At 34.0% G+C, this 16,852-nt stretch overlaps 4 protein-coding genes across 4 annotated transcripts; 2 read left to right on the forward strand and 2 right to left on the reverse strand.

Annotated features, from left to right (window-relative positions):
* Positions 1-1,176: 1,176 nt before the first annotated feature.
* On the forward strand, positions 1,177-6,466 carry LOC124446751. Its single transcript, XM_046997628.1, has 2 exons — positions 1,177-1,393; positions 1,727-6,466. Exons 1-2 carry the CDS (start codon positions 1,336-1,338, stop codon positions 6,187-6,189), a joined length of 4,521 nt encoding a protein of 1,506 aa, XP_046853584.1. The 5' UTR covers positions 1,177-1,335; the 3' UTR covers positions 6,190-6,466.
* A 156-nt stretch (positions 6,467-6,622) lies between these two features.
* On the reverse strand, positions 6,623-8,544 carry LOC124445134 (cilia- and flagella-associated protein 97-like). The gene is made up of 3 exons (XM_046995841.1): positions 8,398-8,544; positions 7,052-7,525; positions 6,623-6,912 (listed from the first exon to the last, which is right to left on the reverse strand). The coding sequence occupies exons 1-3, from the start codon at positions 8,542-8,544 to the stop codon at positions 6,760-6,762; spliced, it is 774 nt and encodes a 257-aa protein (XP_046851797.1). The 3' UTR covers positions 6,623-6,759.
* A 4,113-nt stretch (positions 8,545-12,657) lies between these two features.
* On the forward strand, positions 12,658-15,078 carry LOC124445135. Its single transcript, XM_046995842.1, has 3 exons — positions 12,658-13,540; positions 13,643-13,785; positions 13,876-15,078. The coding sequence occupies exons 1-3, from the start codon at positions 12,658-12,660 to the stop codon at positions 15,076-15,078; spliced, it is 2,229 nt and encodes a 742-aa protein (XP_046851798.1).
* A 339-nt stretch (positions 15,079-15,417) lies between these two features.
* Positions 15,418-16,852, reverse strand: LOC124445136 (cilia- and flagella-associated protein 97-like). Its single transcript, XM_046995843.1, has 3 exons — positions 16,833-16,852; positions 15,951-16,371; positions 15,418-15,809 (listed from the first exon to the last, which is right to left on the reverse strand). The coding sequence occupies exons 1-3, from the start codon at positions 16,850-16,852 to the stop codon at positions 15,657-15,659; spliced, it is 594 nt and encodes a 197-aa protein (XP_046851799.1). The 3' UTR covers positions 15,418-15,656.

The raw sequence follows: 16,852 nt of genomic DNA on the forward strand, positions 1-16,852 counted from the left end.
AGCAACATATGGTCTTGCAACTGCAATGAAAGTGAATGTCAATGAAAATAAGTCTAGTTTCCTAAGGTTGTAGACGGTGAGTATCTGCAGAGGTTTGGTGTTGGATGACACTGGGAAGATTGTGGATTAAGACTTCATCGTAAAGAACATTTCTGCAACCTACGAATTTTGCTCAAATAAGGCAACGTTTATTTACTTATTTTTTTTGGTCAATGTTATTTACCGAAACAAAGCTGAGAAAGAAAAAATTGATCGAGGTCTGAATAGCTCTTAATATTATGCAAAAGCCGATTTCAATAACTATTTTATTATACAATCATAAATGCAAAAGCTTTTAAAATTATTTATGCAGAAATTTTTCAAGCCTTGACATAAAATAATTTTAGCGATTCGCTTTCGTCCATTTTATGTAAATACAAAGGTAAAACTCTCCTGGCTGACAGTGTAACCCTTTATCATCAATAATTTGAGTCAAAACAGTTTGTTAAACAATTACAAATCTCAAGTAAGACACAACCATTGTATACTTTGTGTTTTTAGTTGTCCCAAAAAATATACGTCACCTACAAATAATTTTAAAAGTCGTTGTTGCGAACATGACAGAGAATTATCCGAAGACTTTCAGTGAATTACACTCGAGATTACAACAATACATAGTAAAATATAAGTGACCTTTATTGGATGAGACTCAGCATGATATCAAGAAATATTCAGACCAAGGTCAATGCTATTTGCGGAAGGGAAACTGAGTGAATCATCATTGTATAATTGTCTATATTGATTTATTAAGAGTACGCATCCAAAGATTGCACCATCATTGTATAATAATAATCTTTAGAGACTATATACACAATGGTATTGAAATAAGATTGACCATTGTTTAATAATCTAGCAATCTATTGATTTGTTCAGTTCAGAGTTCTCTCCCGAAGATTTCTCGACACAAACAATAGTTAAAATTTTCGAAGTTTTATAATATTATTATTAATAAGCTTCCTATACGTGCGTAGTTTGTAATGCAACTTGATTTCTTGTAAAAGTGTATAAGCTTTCTATATGTCCATAGTTTGTAACTTGATTTCTTGTTAATATGTTTTAATTATTAAATAAATTTTTGTAATGTTTTTTGTCGCGGCCCCTCGTAAATGGACAACCCCTTCTCCAGTTACGCTTCTGCTTGACTGCTGCATATTTTTTATGCCGGCCAAGAAAGACTGTTAGTGCAAGACTCAACGCAGATTCTGAAAGTCAGGAGATACATTTATTTCTCGCACTCTAAGTACTCTTCAGCTCCAGTGATATTTTAAAAACTCTCTTAGATTTTGTCCGTAGAAGATGAAATGTATACTCTTGTTCAAAATCATCTGTGGACCTTTCCTTCTGGAATTTTTCAGTAAGTGCGCTCATCCCTTTTATTAATTATAAATCGAATATTTTAAATAAAATGTTCTTGCTATCATCATGATTAGTTGCCTGGCGTTAATGAACGCAATATTTCTACTCAAGATGTATTTCAGCGGTAGCTCAAAGTTATGTCTATATCCACGTATATTGATGCAATCTGGATCTAATGATATATGAACATTGCACAGCTCTAAGTAATCTTCTGATTATTGACTTTCTAAAGATTTATTTTTTGAAACCATTAGATTTGATTATTGTTTCCCGCATAACTCACATTATTGCATTACATTTAGATGCATCGCATATAATTCTTTTTATGTAGACTTCGAAGTCACTTCAGCGTCAAATATATATGTCTCAAGGGCTAAAGGTCATGATTCTGTTTCATGTGGCTCATACAGTCGCCCGTGTTATTCAATATCACATGGTGTTTCTGTAGCAGGTAATGCATCAAAAATTCTTATCGATTCTACAAACACAAAAATATCTCCATATGATTGTAAATCATTCCAAAGAAGACACCAAGGTATTTACGTCACGAAGAATTTGACATTTGCCAGTGACGGTCCGTCACTTTGTCGTATTTCATGCAAAAGTGGTTTTAACTGGTTTATAGACGGCAGAGAAAATGCCTCTCCAATCATCATTGGTTTTATCAGAATCTTCTTTGAAAATACACAAGTACATTTAGTGGATTCGTCTGCCATTTTTACTCAGTGCGTGTTTTACAAAACTAAAAAACTTGCAGTGAATTTTACTGTATATAATTGGAACCTTACAAGTTTGGTTTTTCAAAATGTCCAATTCGAAGCAAATGAAGCATGTATTTCAGTGAAGATGTGGTCAAAGGATATAAACATTCTAAGGAGCAGCATTATATTTAAAAATTCACAATTCATACGAAATGGCATTAGATGGATTCCAATTTTAATATCACCTTCTTGGAGTGTTTTAAGCATAGATAACTTTGGAAAACATGCTGTAGAGTTGCACATGCAAAATACAAGTTTTTTCAATAACTATGTTCGTCCAATGGGAATGATATACGTAAGTACTAATCACTTAAAACTTACTGTAATGGAGAAAAGCAATTTAGTATATAATGGATTGCAAGACATAACCAACACGTTTACTCACAGCCTCTTTGTTTTAAATACTGAAACGACGTCCATTGCGATAGCAGACACGCGGGTAAAAAGGAACAAACAGCGACTTTTTTCAATCAGCTCAACTAGAACAGAAATCCTTATTACTTACACACAAATAGATGATTATAGAGTTGACAAAAATCATGGAGGGATATTTTATATAGAAAGTGAAATGATGCAGTTGGTAATGGCCGACTGTGTGATAAGTAATGGACGATTGAAGTATCAATTTAATGGTGGATTTCTCTATGTTTACGCAAGGAATGTTAGTGTTCATATTGAAAATTCTAATTTTACAAACTTGAATATTGGTGGCGTTGGTGGTGTGATGTATATATCGACAAGCAAAGTTGCAAATATGTCTGTAACAGTAAAGATAAAAATACTCAGTTCAAATTTTTTATCTAATAAAGGTTATTGTGGAGGAGTTCTGTGGCTCCCACAAAAGTTTAAAATCTGGATTCATAACTCTACATTCATTTCAAATATTGCATATATTGGTGGGGTTGTATACTCCGGCGACCCTTTATATGCAAAAATACACATCGATAAATCATTGTTTCACAAGAACTTTGGTGGATGCTTTAGTCTTCTTAGTTATACAAAAAATAATGGTTATTTATTTTTAAGTGGAAATAACTCAAATTTTACGGAAAATAGAGCTAAATATGAGGGAGGCGTGTTCTCATTGGCATCTTCAGCCGTTTACTTGGAGCTCTCGTGTTCATTATTTGAGTACAATCATGCAGAAAAATCCTCCGGAGGCGCCATTTCACTTAATGAAGGGAATGCATTTTCAGCCAACTCAGTTACATTGTTAGCCAATCACACAAAATTTACTGGAAACAGAGCCGTGAATGGTGGAGCAATAACCATCCATAAATATTTCAAGGGAACGAGAGCAATGATTGGTATGAATAATGTATCTTTTTTTCGTAATTCTGCATTAGGAAGAGGAGGTGGGATTTTTTTTCAAAATCATGTAATACAGAATTTATCGTCGTTTTCAATTTCGATAGAAAGAAGCATTTTCGAGAAAAATCGTGGGAGTTTTGGAGGTGCCATATATTTACAGGGTGTTAATGGCGAATTTTTGTCCAAGCATTCAGTTTTTAAATCAAACAATGCAACTTATGGTCCAGGTGGAGCATTCTACTTCATTATTTCCAATTCAACGATAAACATATTCAACACAACCTTTCAAAATAACACAAGTATTAAAAATGCTGGAGGTGCAATGTATCTAGAAATTAATTATGGAAGTACGATTCATGTCGATGAGTCAGTATTTAAACACAATGAAGCAATTTATAACATGGGTGGTGGCATGGCCATAAATACTAAAGGTGATACTTTGAAAAATCCTCAATGTAAAAAAGATGCTGTGCGCTTTTGGGATTACAACAATTCTGTAACGATAAAGAACACGAATTTTAGTGAAAATATTGCCCGAAATGGTGGTGCAGTCTCCATGGAAAACGGAATAATATATTTCAATAATTGTCATTTTGTCAACAATTCTGCACATGACGCTGGTCATCTTATTAACTATGGCTCAAACAACTTAAATTTATTCAGTAGCACTTTTAAAAACACAATAACTCATAATTCTTCCTATACAGAAACTTTCATACATACGTACAGCGAAGGACCGTTCATTTTACACAATACTACCGCATTACAAGAAATACAGTCAGATAATCCTTTGGTCTTGATTGCAAATGGCGGGATTGTGGATTTTGATAATTTTACAATATTGCGTTGCCCAGTTGGATCAAAGATGGAAATGTTGAATCTCTCTTATAACAAATGGATAAATATTTCTTGTACATACCGCGTCACTATACTTCGCTTTGTATGTACACAATGTGAACAAGGCACGTATAGCTTACAGCGGGGTCACACATTAGGATTGAGACCAGTTCATCCATTTTCTTGTCTACCTTGTCCAAATGGAGCCGAGTGTTTAGCAACAATCAAATCAAAGCCAAACTTCTGGGGATATTTAAGCAAGAAAAATAAGCCATCTTTAAAATTTACCAGATGTCCTAATGGTTATTGTCTTGGAGGCTTAAAAAACAAAAAACACGACAGCTACAACAGGTGCCAAGGAAAGCGTAAAGGTTGGATTTGCGGTCATTGCTCTCCTGGTTACGGTGAAACTGTATTCTCAACAGATTGTAAATTGACAGAAAAATGTTTTCATTTTTGGTTTTGGATTGTGTTTATCGTATTGGCGTTCAGCATGGCTTTGTTTTTTATATTTCAACCACCGATTGTCACTTTTCTAGAAAAACAAATATTGTGGTTCAAAAATGAAAGAAAAATAACTAAACACCTGAGCGAGAACAACAGAAGATCATTACGGTCAACAGAGATGCAGAGAAGCGATTCTCCGTTTGTTCTCTCCACTGAAGAAATTGAAAACGAAAGGAAAGATTCCGTAGCATTTTTTGAAATTATTTTTTATTTCTATCAGATTTCTTCTTTACTGCAAACAGATACAAACATAAAGCACCTTTTGAAAGCCCAAATAATTATTCCTGTTCAGAGATTTTTAAATTTTCAGGGAGTTCCTTTCGAAGGTGTATGTCCAATACTTGGTCTCACAGCAACTGGAAAACATTTGTTTGATGTTGCACCTGTATTTGGAACTTTACTGGCCATATACTTCATCTACAGTCTTCACTTTTTCATAAGTAAGATCTTTCGTGCGTATACTCCAAAATTTAAACAATACCTTGGGGCAACAATGCAAACCATTCTCTTAGGATATAAAAATATTGCCAACGTTAGTCTTGCACTAATTTATTGCGTTCCCATTAACTCTGACCGTCGTTGGTTTTATGATGGTAACATATTATGCTACCAATGGTGGCAGAAACTGTTCATTGCATTTGACGTTGTTGTATTATTTCCCTTCTTCCTGGTGTTAGCCTGGCTTGCCGTGAAATTGCACAATGGAATGATTTCAACAAAGCAATTCTTTCTCGCTTGTGTTGTACCACTTCCTTTTTTCATTTTTTGGTCTATACAGTATCTCTTGCAATGGTTAAGTATTTATCGAAGTCCTGTAAACAGGACAGTAAACAATACTGAGTATACAGATACGCTGAAATCCATCTTTCTCGCTCCATTTCGCAAGCCTGAAGAGGGAAAGTCAGGTGCTGTCTACTGGCAGAGCATTCTTATTGCACGACGTTTTTTCTTGACATTTCTTGGTTGTTTTATCACTGATCCCACTTTACGACTCATGTGCATGGCAATCATCTGTGTGTTGGCGTTATTACATCATAAATGTGTGAAACCATTCCAAAACCCTCGTGCCAACACAGCGGAAACCATTTCTCTACTAAGTCTTGCAGTAATGGCTATCATTAATATGTACAAATCAATTTACAGATTTTCCAAAGAAGATGTTAGTACAGGATGGATGTTCGTATTTCCAACACTTGATATTATCGAGATGATAATGTTAGGTTTCATACCTGGAATATTGATTCTTTTGTTTGTATTAGGGATATCATCATTGATGGTACGTTTGGTTTTCATGGCCATCGCCACCATACGTAGAAAAATGCACCGCCATGACCCAACATACGATGAACTGTTGAACAATAACCATGAGGAAAACTGAGAGGAAGACTTCGTATTTTTAAATTAGAGTACGTTGATGAATTTGAGCGCTATGATTTATATGACTTTACTCAATGATTTAACTGTACTTGTGCAATTTATATAATTACTTATGATTTTACTATATTTAATGGTTTGACTATATACTTAGGTTTAATGAATTGACTATGTACTAAAATTTGTTCAAATAGCTTTAAATTGTCTTTTTGATCATTTTCATTTTTAATGAATATTGTCGAAGCAAACTAACGATGTTAATTAAAAGGTTTGAGGATTCAGTAAAGTAGAAATGTCGATTACAGTTTGTTGTAAAGGAGGAAAAATTAATTTAAATGTTTTAATCGAACCTTACATCAAGCATATACATAAGAAAGCCCAACTTGAAGGATAATAAATACTTTTTTCTAAACCAGTGCAGGTGCAAGTTGCCCCAGAATACAAACTCAAAATAACTACAACTCAACATAACTGCACATTACAAATTCAAAATACTACAACAAGCGCTGAAAAATTTAAAGTAATGTACTCTGACTTGCCTTATAACTTCCTTCAGTAGTAATTTAGTTTCCTTTCAAGCCTTGGAGTCATGCTTCCTGAGATGCGGAATGCAATGGAATGATTTTGTTGATCGTAGTTTCTGAACTTTAGGTGTTTGATTTCGTAGAAGATATTCTCGATTCAAAGTCTTTGTTGGCTTCACTGATTCAAGGCGACGTAATATAGCCTATGTAAAATATGAAAGATCATAAATCTTCACGAGTGCTACAGCCACACAACTAGTTTGCTTTTATCATAAAGAACAATGCTAGACTACGAAAATATTGCGCCATTCTTTTTTGTCCACAAAAAAAATTAATGTTTACCTGATTTTCCTCGTCTATTCTTCTTTGAAACTTCTTTCTGTTGACTTCTGAAGAGGTTTTCACACGAACAGAATGATTTCCACCAAGTGCAGTTTTCGAGGCTGAGCTTGGTCGAGGATGACTGATATTTCTCAAAAGTCTTTGATTCTCCAAGTCAATAGCAACAACTTCGTCATTCCGAAAGGAAAAGTTTTGCTTATTTTCACGCAGATTTCTTTTTCTCGGGTGCGTACAATTTACCCTCTTGTCAGATTTACTCATACAAATAAATCCAGAAGCTTTAGATTCTTCCTCACGCACAATCTCTTCGCTTTTTCCCGTCATTTTTCTCGACTTGTCAATGTCATTTATATCAAGTTCAGGTACAGCATCGAGTAATACGTCCAAGTTTACTTGATCAGAATCGCATTGAGTTTTAAAAACTCGTCCATGTTCAACACGATCCCTTTTTTTTATTTCTCTTCTGCCTGTAGGCTCAATTTCAGATAATCTTCATCGCTAATGTGGGATAAATTCTGCAAATATCTTGTATTTCGATGGCTTTGTGGTTTTATCAACGAATAGGTAACCATAGTCCTCCGTGTGCTTTTCAGTCGCAGTCTTTTTCTGTCTTCAGGTTTGGGGGGAGGGGAAAGATTTTAGATGAAAATTTGCACTTTGTACTTGTTTTTAGTAAGTGCTTGTTCTTCTAACCAATTTTATAAGACTTTGCAATATTCCTTAAAGTATCTAGACTTTAGGCTGTAGCCAAGGAATGTAGCTACCTATGTTTTAGCGTCAATATATGTGAAAGGTGGAGGTCGAAGGAAAAAGTGGGGATCTGTCTCTGAAGTTAACAGTGTGAAGGGCATATGGCATAATTGCTTTTGTCGGTACAGATGAGTTCTCCATTTTTTGTATGAACGTACTGAATAAAGCGTGCACACTAGATATTACAAATGTTAATCGTTACTGAGCACCCAAAATTGCTCGCTTGTAACTTTTCAGATAAGAATTGTGCTACTGATCACTCTGTGTTCGACAGTAATTTTCTTTTCATGATAGATAGAAATCGTGAACAGCAAATGTTGTCCTTTGAATTTTGTAGACTAATATCATCTCTATTTTAGAAGAGTATTCAAACTTGGTGATACTGCACATGAAGAAAGAATGAACTTGTACCACTTTAATTTTTTAGAAGCCTGTACGTCATTCGAGAGCATTAGTTCAAGTAGAAATTTGGATTGTACTGATAGCATGCTTCTTGTATTCGTTAATGGTATGGGCGGAAAATCTTATCAACAGTATATGTCAATGTGTTATCTCACATTTCGTCTCGTCAAACTAAGCCTTTTTGCCCTTGTTACCTTGATAAATTTTATTTTGTTTAGTGTTGCTGCTGAATTTTGTGTATTATTAGAAATTGCATCATCGTATTCCTTTGCCATCCTTTTACATTCAGATGAAGCTGCGATGCTTAATTGTTCACATGTAGCTCTCACATATTGTGCCATTTAAGGCACTTCTTGCATTTGTGAATCAATTATGTTTTTTGTATTGGATGAAGTTTCAAGCGTTTTAAAGTTTGTTTTTGAATTAGTGTCAAAAACAATATTTTTAGCATACTCATCAAATATGTAAAAACCATGTGTTCGAGCTATTTTCCAGTGACTTATATAGGGTTTCGCCAAAACAATCCAAACATTCATTTTCTATACTTTTTTTGCCCCTTTTCCAAAAGACCATGCACTGTTATGAATTCAACAACACTTTTTTGGCGATCTTAGGAGTGGCAACGATGTTTATTTTCTTCTCAATTTCTTCACATGCTATCATTGGTTCTATGAGCTACGAAAAGGTGTAAATGGGTGTTTGATTACAATTTACTGTGTCAATTAGAAATGAAGGCATATTCATTTACAATTAATTGTTTCAATTATAACATGAACTAGTGATTGTTTCATCTCGTTTTTACAACGACTACGTGCAATATGTTCTGACTGACGAATACCGACATATACAGTATATACTTTTAAATTTAATAAATTAAGCAAAAACCAAGCAGTTATTTTCGAGTGATACATTAATCCTATTTAATTGTTAAATTTTAATTTCGTCACCAGTTTTTATTAATGATGTTATGAGGGTATAATAACTTCTCATTCTATTTACTTGGATTAGAAACTTCCTTATTGCATTGTGTTAAAAACACAATGATCAAATAAATGAATGTTTCATAAAATAAAAAGCAAATAAAGTAGAATCTAAGAGCATGCAGTAGTTTATCGTAAAAACGTTCATGAAATAAGTTATTGCTTCATTAGTTGCTTTCTCTGTTGATTGGATATTTTTATCAGACTTCATCAACGCTATATTAACGTCAGTTATACCAGCGAACATTTCCACTTTTTCTTCTACTGCAGTTAAGTACTGACATGAAGTGCCTAAAACTTGCTCACTTTTAAAGAAAGCGTCTTCACATGATGGAGCGCAAGATTTTTGTTTATTTTTTTCGGTAACATGTTTTTCTCAATTTCTCAATTATATGTTTGTGTAACGGTATTTAACTCCGCTATCGTTATATATTTCCTAAATCATACGTTTATACTTTTTGTTACCTATTTGTATCAATCAACGAGATAAGTAGCAAAGGACATGTACAAACTAGCAGTTCCCTCTATTGTCTTTAACATGGTTTACACGAGTGAAATAAACAAAAGCATAAGCGATTACAGAATCCCAAACAAAGACAGTAAAGGAAGTATGTAGACTAGAATGTGGTTGAGGTAAGTACCACCTGCGGCCAGAGAAAATAAAATGAAAACTTTCTGGTAGGTATTGGTATTGGGTCCAGTGTATGGAATCGTCATGATAAACAGGGATCTGTGGGTGAGTTTGTAGCCAAAGGGGAGTATCTTTATACGTAGTTGCATCATTAATAGCTAATTTTTCTACAATAAACACAACATACATTATTCCACTGATCCATTTTTAAATATATATATTGACCACATCAATGTCACAGTACTACGAACAATTACTTTTATAAATTACCCATGCATATTGGTTTCCCAAAATAACAGTGGTATGTAAATAATGGTAATTAAGCACGTTTACTCAAATTTACTATGTTGTAAATTGTAATTTATTTAAGTAGAAGCATCATGAAAAGCAATTTACAGATCAGAAATTTAACTTGAAGCAATTTAGTTTTCCTCGTTGTCAGTATTACTATGTTTGAGTTATATTTTGGCATCCACCCACCCATACGTTGAAACATTAAGATAAGCTACCTATGGTTGATTTGATGACGCCATAGCTTAGATGCTAATGTGGGAAACTGCAACATAGATGAACTGTGGAGTGGAGTGGGAAGGTGGGAGGTAGCAAATAGAGATAATTATCTATCTATACTGATTCTTTATGGTAACAATGGCGCTCTTCTTATGGTAACAAGAAAGATACACATTTTTCTAGAAGGCCAAGTCTATAATGTGTTTGATTCCAGTTAACTTTTACCAGTTGAAAGGCTATTCTGAGTGTTGGATTGCATACAAAAATCTTCCAAAATTTCTTTTCTCGTTCGACAATTCTAAATCAATGACACAGTGTTCTTCCTCCTTGTAACATTTTCTTATCAAAATAACTAATGTATCAGTATCTTCAGGTGGCTACCAAAGAATGATATTTTGATTTGGAGATCTTGCCAGTGCGTGTTTACTATGCAGAACAGCAAGATTATTTGAAACACAGCATTTTTCAGATGTGAGTTTGATGAACTCATTTTCGGTCGAAATGCACATTTCTTTACGCTCAAAGTTTCAAGGACTTTTACTTGGTCCTAAACAATGACTTCCTTCATCATTAGCATGAGCCTCCTTTGTTCTTGCTGTTTTTTTCATTTGTGAGATTGAATTAACATTTTCCAAGGGAAAAAAACATTTAATTGATCGCCTCAATCAAAGATACCTGATTAACTACTTTACCGCGTGTTTGAAGAAATACACGTATAAAATCGAGGCTAATGTCCTTGATAAAGAAAGTGATTGTACAGAAATTAGTGTTGGAAATACTAGCGTATGAAGTAAAATCATATTGTGTTCAAAACAGCTCATCTGAAGGCTGATACAACGGTTATTTTGCATCCCCAAATCAAAACGCTATCTTAAGTCTGTTGATTAGAAATTGTAATGAGGAGAAAGACCAATGTCTGACTGTTTTAAATGGAAGAAAGAAAATGACCCATGTTGGTTTCAGAATTTCGGATAAAAGAAGTTTTGAGCATTCATCGGCATTTTACTCATGGTTTTTGAAAAAAAAAACTTGTTGAAAAGAATTAAGAACTTAGGTTTTCCAACTCCTCGAAGTAAACTGGAATCTAATTTGAGTGACCTTTTTAAGGATAGAAAAAAGGAACTTTACTCGATGATTCAAATTGAGGAATATTAGAATTTTTTTTACCTCCTTTTTTGCAGCTTCACAAAACATTGTAGAGTTGCAGCAAAATACTTTTGTTAAAGCTATGGAATAAGTACTAAGTACTATCACTGTGCTGTAATTCAAAAGTCTTTTGAAAGAATTGCAAACTAGCTACTTGCTCCAATTTGCTTAGAAAGTAAAGATTTATTTTAGAAAGATGAAGAAACTGATGATGAAGAAAAATATTTTTTGAGTTCAAAAAAAAAATGCTTTTATAATGTACACAAAGCTACATTATAGTAATCGTGCAATGTGAATATTTTGTATAATTAAATTTGCCATTTGAATAAAATGTGTATAATTATAATGAATTTTAAGAGCAATGGATAGAGATTTAGTTTACATGTATTTAAAATAATTTTCAACTGAAAACGCGATTTTGTGACTATATTAAAGCAGATTAATATATTCAACTAAGAAAAGATACTACAAACGCAAATAAAATGAATTGAACTGAAAGGAAATTTGATTCGGAACTTCATAGAATAACACCGCGTGATCATGCTCTAACCCCTACAACTTATCAAAACACAATAAATCATTTTTCAATTTATATAATATTGAATGTCTTGATGGAAATGATAGCACTAGGAGTAACTCAAAACAAACAAAGCAGAAGCAGTACTTCGTTTTAAAAGCACTTACTTGGTTTTAAAAGTACAATCTTGCAAAGTGGAAGCAATGTCAATGAATAGTCTAAGGTCTGTTAAGGGCGAGTATCTGCAGAGGTTTAGTGGATGATACGGGAAGGTTGTGGATTAAGATTCATCACTAATTTTCTGGAACCTACGAATTGTTAAATAAGGCAACGTTCATAATTATTTTCTTGGTCAAATTTTATTTAAGGAAACAGATTTGTTGATCAAATTGATGAATAGCTCTTGATATTATGCAGGTGTCATATATTTACAGGATGTTGATGGCGAATTTTTGTGCAAGCATTCAGTTTTTAAATCAAACAATGCAACTTATGGTCCAGGTGGAGCATTCTACTTCTTAATTTCAAATTCAACGATAAACATATTCAACACAACCTTTGAAAATAACACAAGTAATATTGTGATACACAAATGTATCTAGAAATTAATCATGGAAGTACGATTCATGTCGATGAATCAGTTTTTAAACACAATGAAGCAATTTATAACATGGGTAGTGGCATGGCAATAAATACTAAAGGTGATATTTTGAAAAATCCTCAATACGAAAAAGATATTGTGCGCTTATGGGATTACAACAATTCTGTAACGATAAAGAACACGAAGTTTATTGAAAATTTTGCCCGAAATGGTGGTGCAGTCACCATGGAAAACGGAATAATATATTTCAATAATTGTCACTTTGTCAACAATTTTGCACATGAAGGTGGTCATCTTATTAACTATGGCTCAAACAACTTAAATTTATTCAATAGCACTTTTTACAACACAATAACTTATAATTCTTTCTATACAGAAACTTTCATACATACGTACAGCGAAGGACCGTTCATTTTACACAATACTACCGCAAAACAAGAAATAAAGTCAGATAATCCTTTGGTCTGGATTGCAAATGGCGGGATTGCGGATTTTGATAATTTTACAATATTGCGTTGCCCAGTTGGATCAAAGATGAAAATGTTGAATCTCTCTTATAACAAATGGATAAATAGTTATTGTACATACCGCGTCACTATACTTCGCTTTGTATGTACACAATGTAATCCAGGCACGTATAGCTTACAGCGGGGTCACACATTAGGATTGAGACCAGTTCATCCATTTTCTTGTCTACCTTGTCCAAATGGAGCCGAGTGTTTAACAACCATCAAATCAAAGCCAAACTTCTGGGGATATTTGTGCAAGAAAAATAAGGCATCTTTAAAATTTACCAGATGTCCTGATGGTTATTGTCTTAGAGGCTCAAAAAACCCAAAGCACGGCAACTACAACATGTGCCAAGGAAAGCGTAAAGGTTGGATTTGCGGTCATTGCTCTCCCGGTTACAGCGAAATTGCATTCTCAACAGATTGTAAATTGAAAGATTGTTGTATGAAGTGCGGTGTTTGAAATTGAATGAAGATATGATCTTCGCACTTTGTTAAATTGCTTAAATTGTCCAACAAAGTGCGAAGATCATATCTTCATTCAGATTGTAAATTGACAGAAAAATGTTTCGATTATTGGTTTTGGATTGTGTTTATCGTATTGGCGTTCAGCATGGCTTTGTTTTTTATATTTCAACCACCGATTGTCACTTTTCTAGTAAAACAGATATTGTGGTTCAAAAATGAATGAAAAATAACTAAACACCTGAGCGAGAACAACAGAAGATCAATACGGTCAACAGAGATGCAGAGAAGCGATTCTCCGTTTGTTCTCTCCACTGAAGAAATTGAAAACGAAAGGATTGATTCCGTAGGATTTCTTGAAATTATTTTCTATTTCTATCAGATTTCTTCCTTACTGCAAACAGATACAAACATAAAGCACCTTTTGAAAGCCCAAATAATTATTCCTGTTCAGAGATTTTTCAATTTTCAGGGAGTTCATTTCGAAGGTGTATGTCCAATACCTGGTCTCACAGCAACTGGAAAACATTTGTTTGATGTTGCACCTGTATTTGGAACTTTACTTGCCATATACTTTATCTACAGTCTTCACTTTTTCATAAGTAAGATCTTTCGTGCATACACTCCAAAATTTAAACAATACCTGGGGGCAACAATGCAAACCATTCTCTTAGGATATAAAAATATTGCCAACGTTAGTCTTCCACTAATTCAATGCGTTCCCATAAACTCTGACCGTCGTTGGTTTTATGATGGTAACATATTATGCTACCAATGGTGGCAGATTCTGTTCATTGCATTTGACGTTGTTGTAGTAATTCCCTTCTTCCCGGTGTTAGCCTGGCTTGCCGTGAAATTGCACAATGGAATAATTTCAACAAAACAATTCTTTATCGCTTGTGTTGTACCACTTCCTTTTTTCATTTTTTGGTCTTTACAGTATCTCTTGCAAAGGTGTTGTATTTGTCGAAGTCCTGTAAACAGGACAGTAAACAGTAGTGAGTATACAGATACGCTGAAATCCATCTTTCTCGCTCCATTTCGCAAGCCTGAAGAGGGAAAGTCAGGTGCTGTCTACTGGCAGAGCGTTCTTATTGCACGACGTTTTCTCTTGACATTTCTTAGTTGTTTTATCACTGATCCCACTTTACGACTCATGTGCATGGCAATCATCTGTGTGCTGGCCTTATTACATCATAACCAAGTGAAACCATTCCAAAACCCTCGTGCCAACACAGCAGAAACCATTTCTCTACTAAGTCTTGTAGTAATGGCTATCATTAATATGTACAAATCATTTTACAGATTTTCCAAAGAAGATGTTAGTACAGGATGGATGTTCGTATTTCCAACACTTGATATTATCGAGATGATAATGTTAGGTTTCATACCTGGAATATTGATTCTTTTGTTTGTATTAGGGATATCATCATTGATGGTACGTTTGGTTTTCATGGCCATCGCCACCATACGTAGAAAATGCACCGCCATGACCCAACATACGATGAACTGTTGAACAATAACCATGAGGAAAACTGAGAGGAAGAATTTTTAAATTAGAGTACGTTGATGAATTTGCGCGATGATTTATATGACTTTACTCAATGATTTAACTGTACTTGTGCAATTTATATAATTACTTATGATTTTACTATATTTAATGGTTTGACTAAGCTTAATGAATTGACTATGTATTAAAATTTGTTCAAATAGCTTTAAATTGTGTTTTTGATCATTTTCATTTTTAATGAATATTGTTGGTACAAACGAACGATGTAAATTACATGTTTGAGGATTAAGTGAAGTAGAAATGTCATTTATAGTTAGTTGTAAAGGAGAAAAAATTCATTTAAATGTTTTAATCGAACCTTACATCAAGAATATACATAAGAAAGCCCAGATTAAGCCATAACAAATACTTTTTTCTGAACCAGTTGCAGGTGCAGGGTAAGTCAGAATACAAACTCAAAATAACTACAACTCAACATGACTTGCATATTACAAATTCAAAATACGACAAAAAGTGCTGAAAAATTTAAAGTAATGTACTCTGACTTACCTCATAATTTCCTTCAGTAGTAATTTAGTTTCCTTTCAAGCCTTAGAGTCATGCTTCCTGAGATGCAGAATGCAATGGAACGATTTTGTTGATCGTAGTTTCTGAGCTTTAGGTGTTTCATTTCGTAGAAGATATTCTAGATTCAAAGTCTTTGTTGGCTTCACTGATTCAAGGCGACGTAATATAGCCTAAGTAAAATATGAAAGATCATAAGTCTTCACGAGTGCTACAGCCACACAACTAGTTTGCTTTTATCATAAAGAACAATGCTAGACTACGAAAATATTGCGCCATTCTTTTTTGTCAACAAAAAAAAAATTAATGTTTACCTGATTTTCCTCGTCTATTCTTCTTTGAAACTTCTTTCTGTTGACTTCTGAAGAGGTTTTCACACGAACAAAATGATTTCCACCAAGTGCAGTTTTCGAGGCTGAGCTTGGTCGAGGATGACTGATATTTCTCAAAAGTCTTTGATTCTCCAAGTCAATAGCAACAACTTCGTCATTCCGAAAAGAAAAGTTTTGCTTATTTTCACGCAGATTTGTTTTTCTCGGGTGCGTACGATTTACCCTTTTGACAGATTTGCTCATACAAATAAATCCAGAAGCTTTAGATTCTTCCTCACGCACAATCTCTTCGCTTTTTCCCGTAATTTTTCTCGTCTTGTCAATGTCATTTATATCAAGTTCAGGTACAGCATCGAGTAATACGTCCAAGTTTACTTGATCAGAATCGCATTGAGTTTTAAAACTCGTCCACGTTCAACACGATCACTTTTTTCTATTTCTCTTCTGCCTGTAGGCCCAATTTTCAGATAATCTTTATCGCTACTGTGGGATAAATTCTGCAAGTATCTTGTATTTCGATGGCTTTGGTTAGCAGCCATCTTAGTTTCCCTGCGTCATGTTGCTATGGTAATTAGTTACCATGGTAACCACTGTATAGTGAAGTAGTATTGTGTGTACTGTTTGTACCAGTGGTTTGTACAGTTGATACTGTTCCTGTTTCGCCGATTCTTTTTTATTTTAAGCACATAAATGATTCGCGATTCATGTGGACACTGCATATATAGCAAGTGGTTTCTCTAATGCATGTGAAATTACATGGTTTATGAATTTTCTCTCTGCGCTGGTAAAGAAGCATCCATTACGGACAAAATCTCACACTGACACATAAATGATCATTCTGTACATTTTTAAAATTACATGTACTTGGAACATTCAAGAGTCAT

This window comes from Xenia sp. Carnegie-2017, unplaced genomic scaffold (assembly GCF_021976095.1).
Source record: "Xenia sp. Carnegie-2017 unplaced genomic scaffold, XeniaSp_v1 HiC_scaffold_22, whole genome shotgun sequence".
Lineage (NCBI taxonomy): Eukaryota > Metazoa > Cnidaria > Anthozoa > Malacalcyonacea > Xeniidae > Xenia > Xenia sp. Carnegie-2017.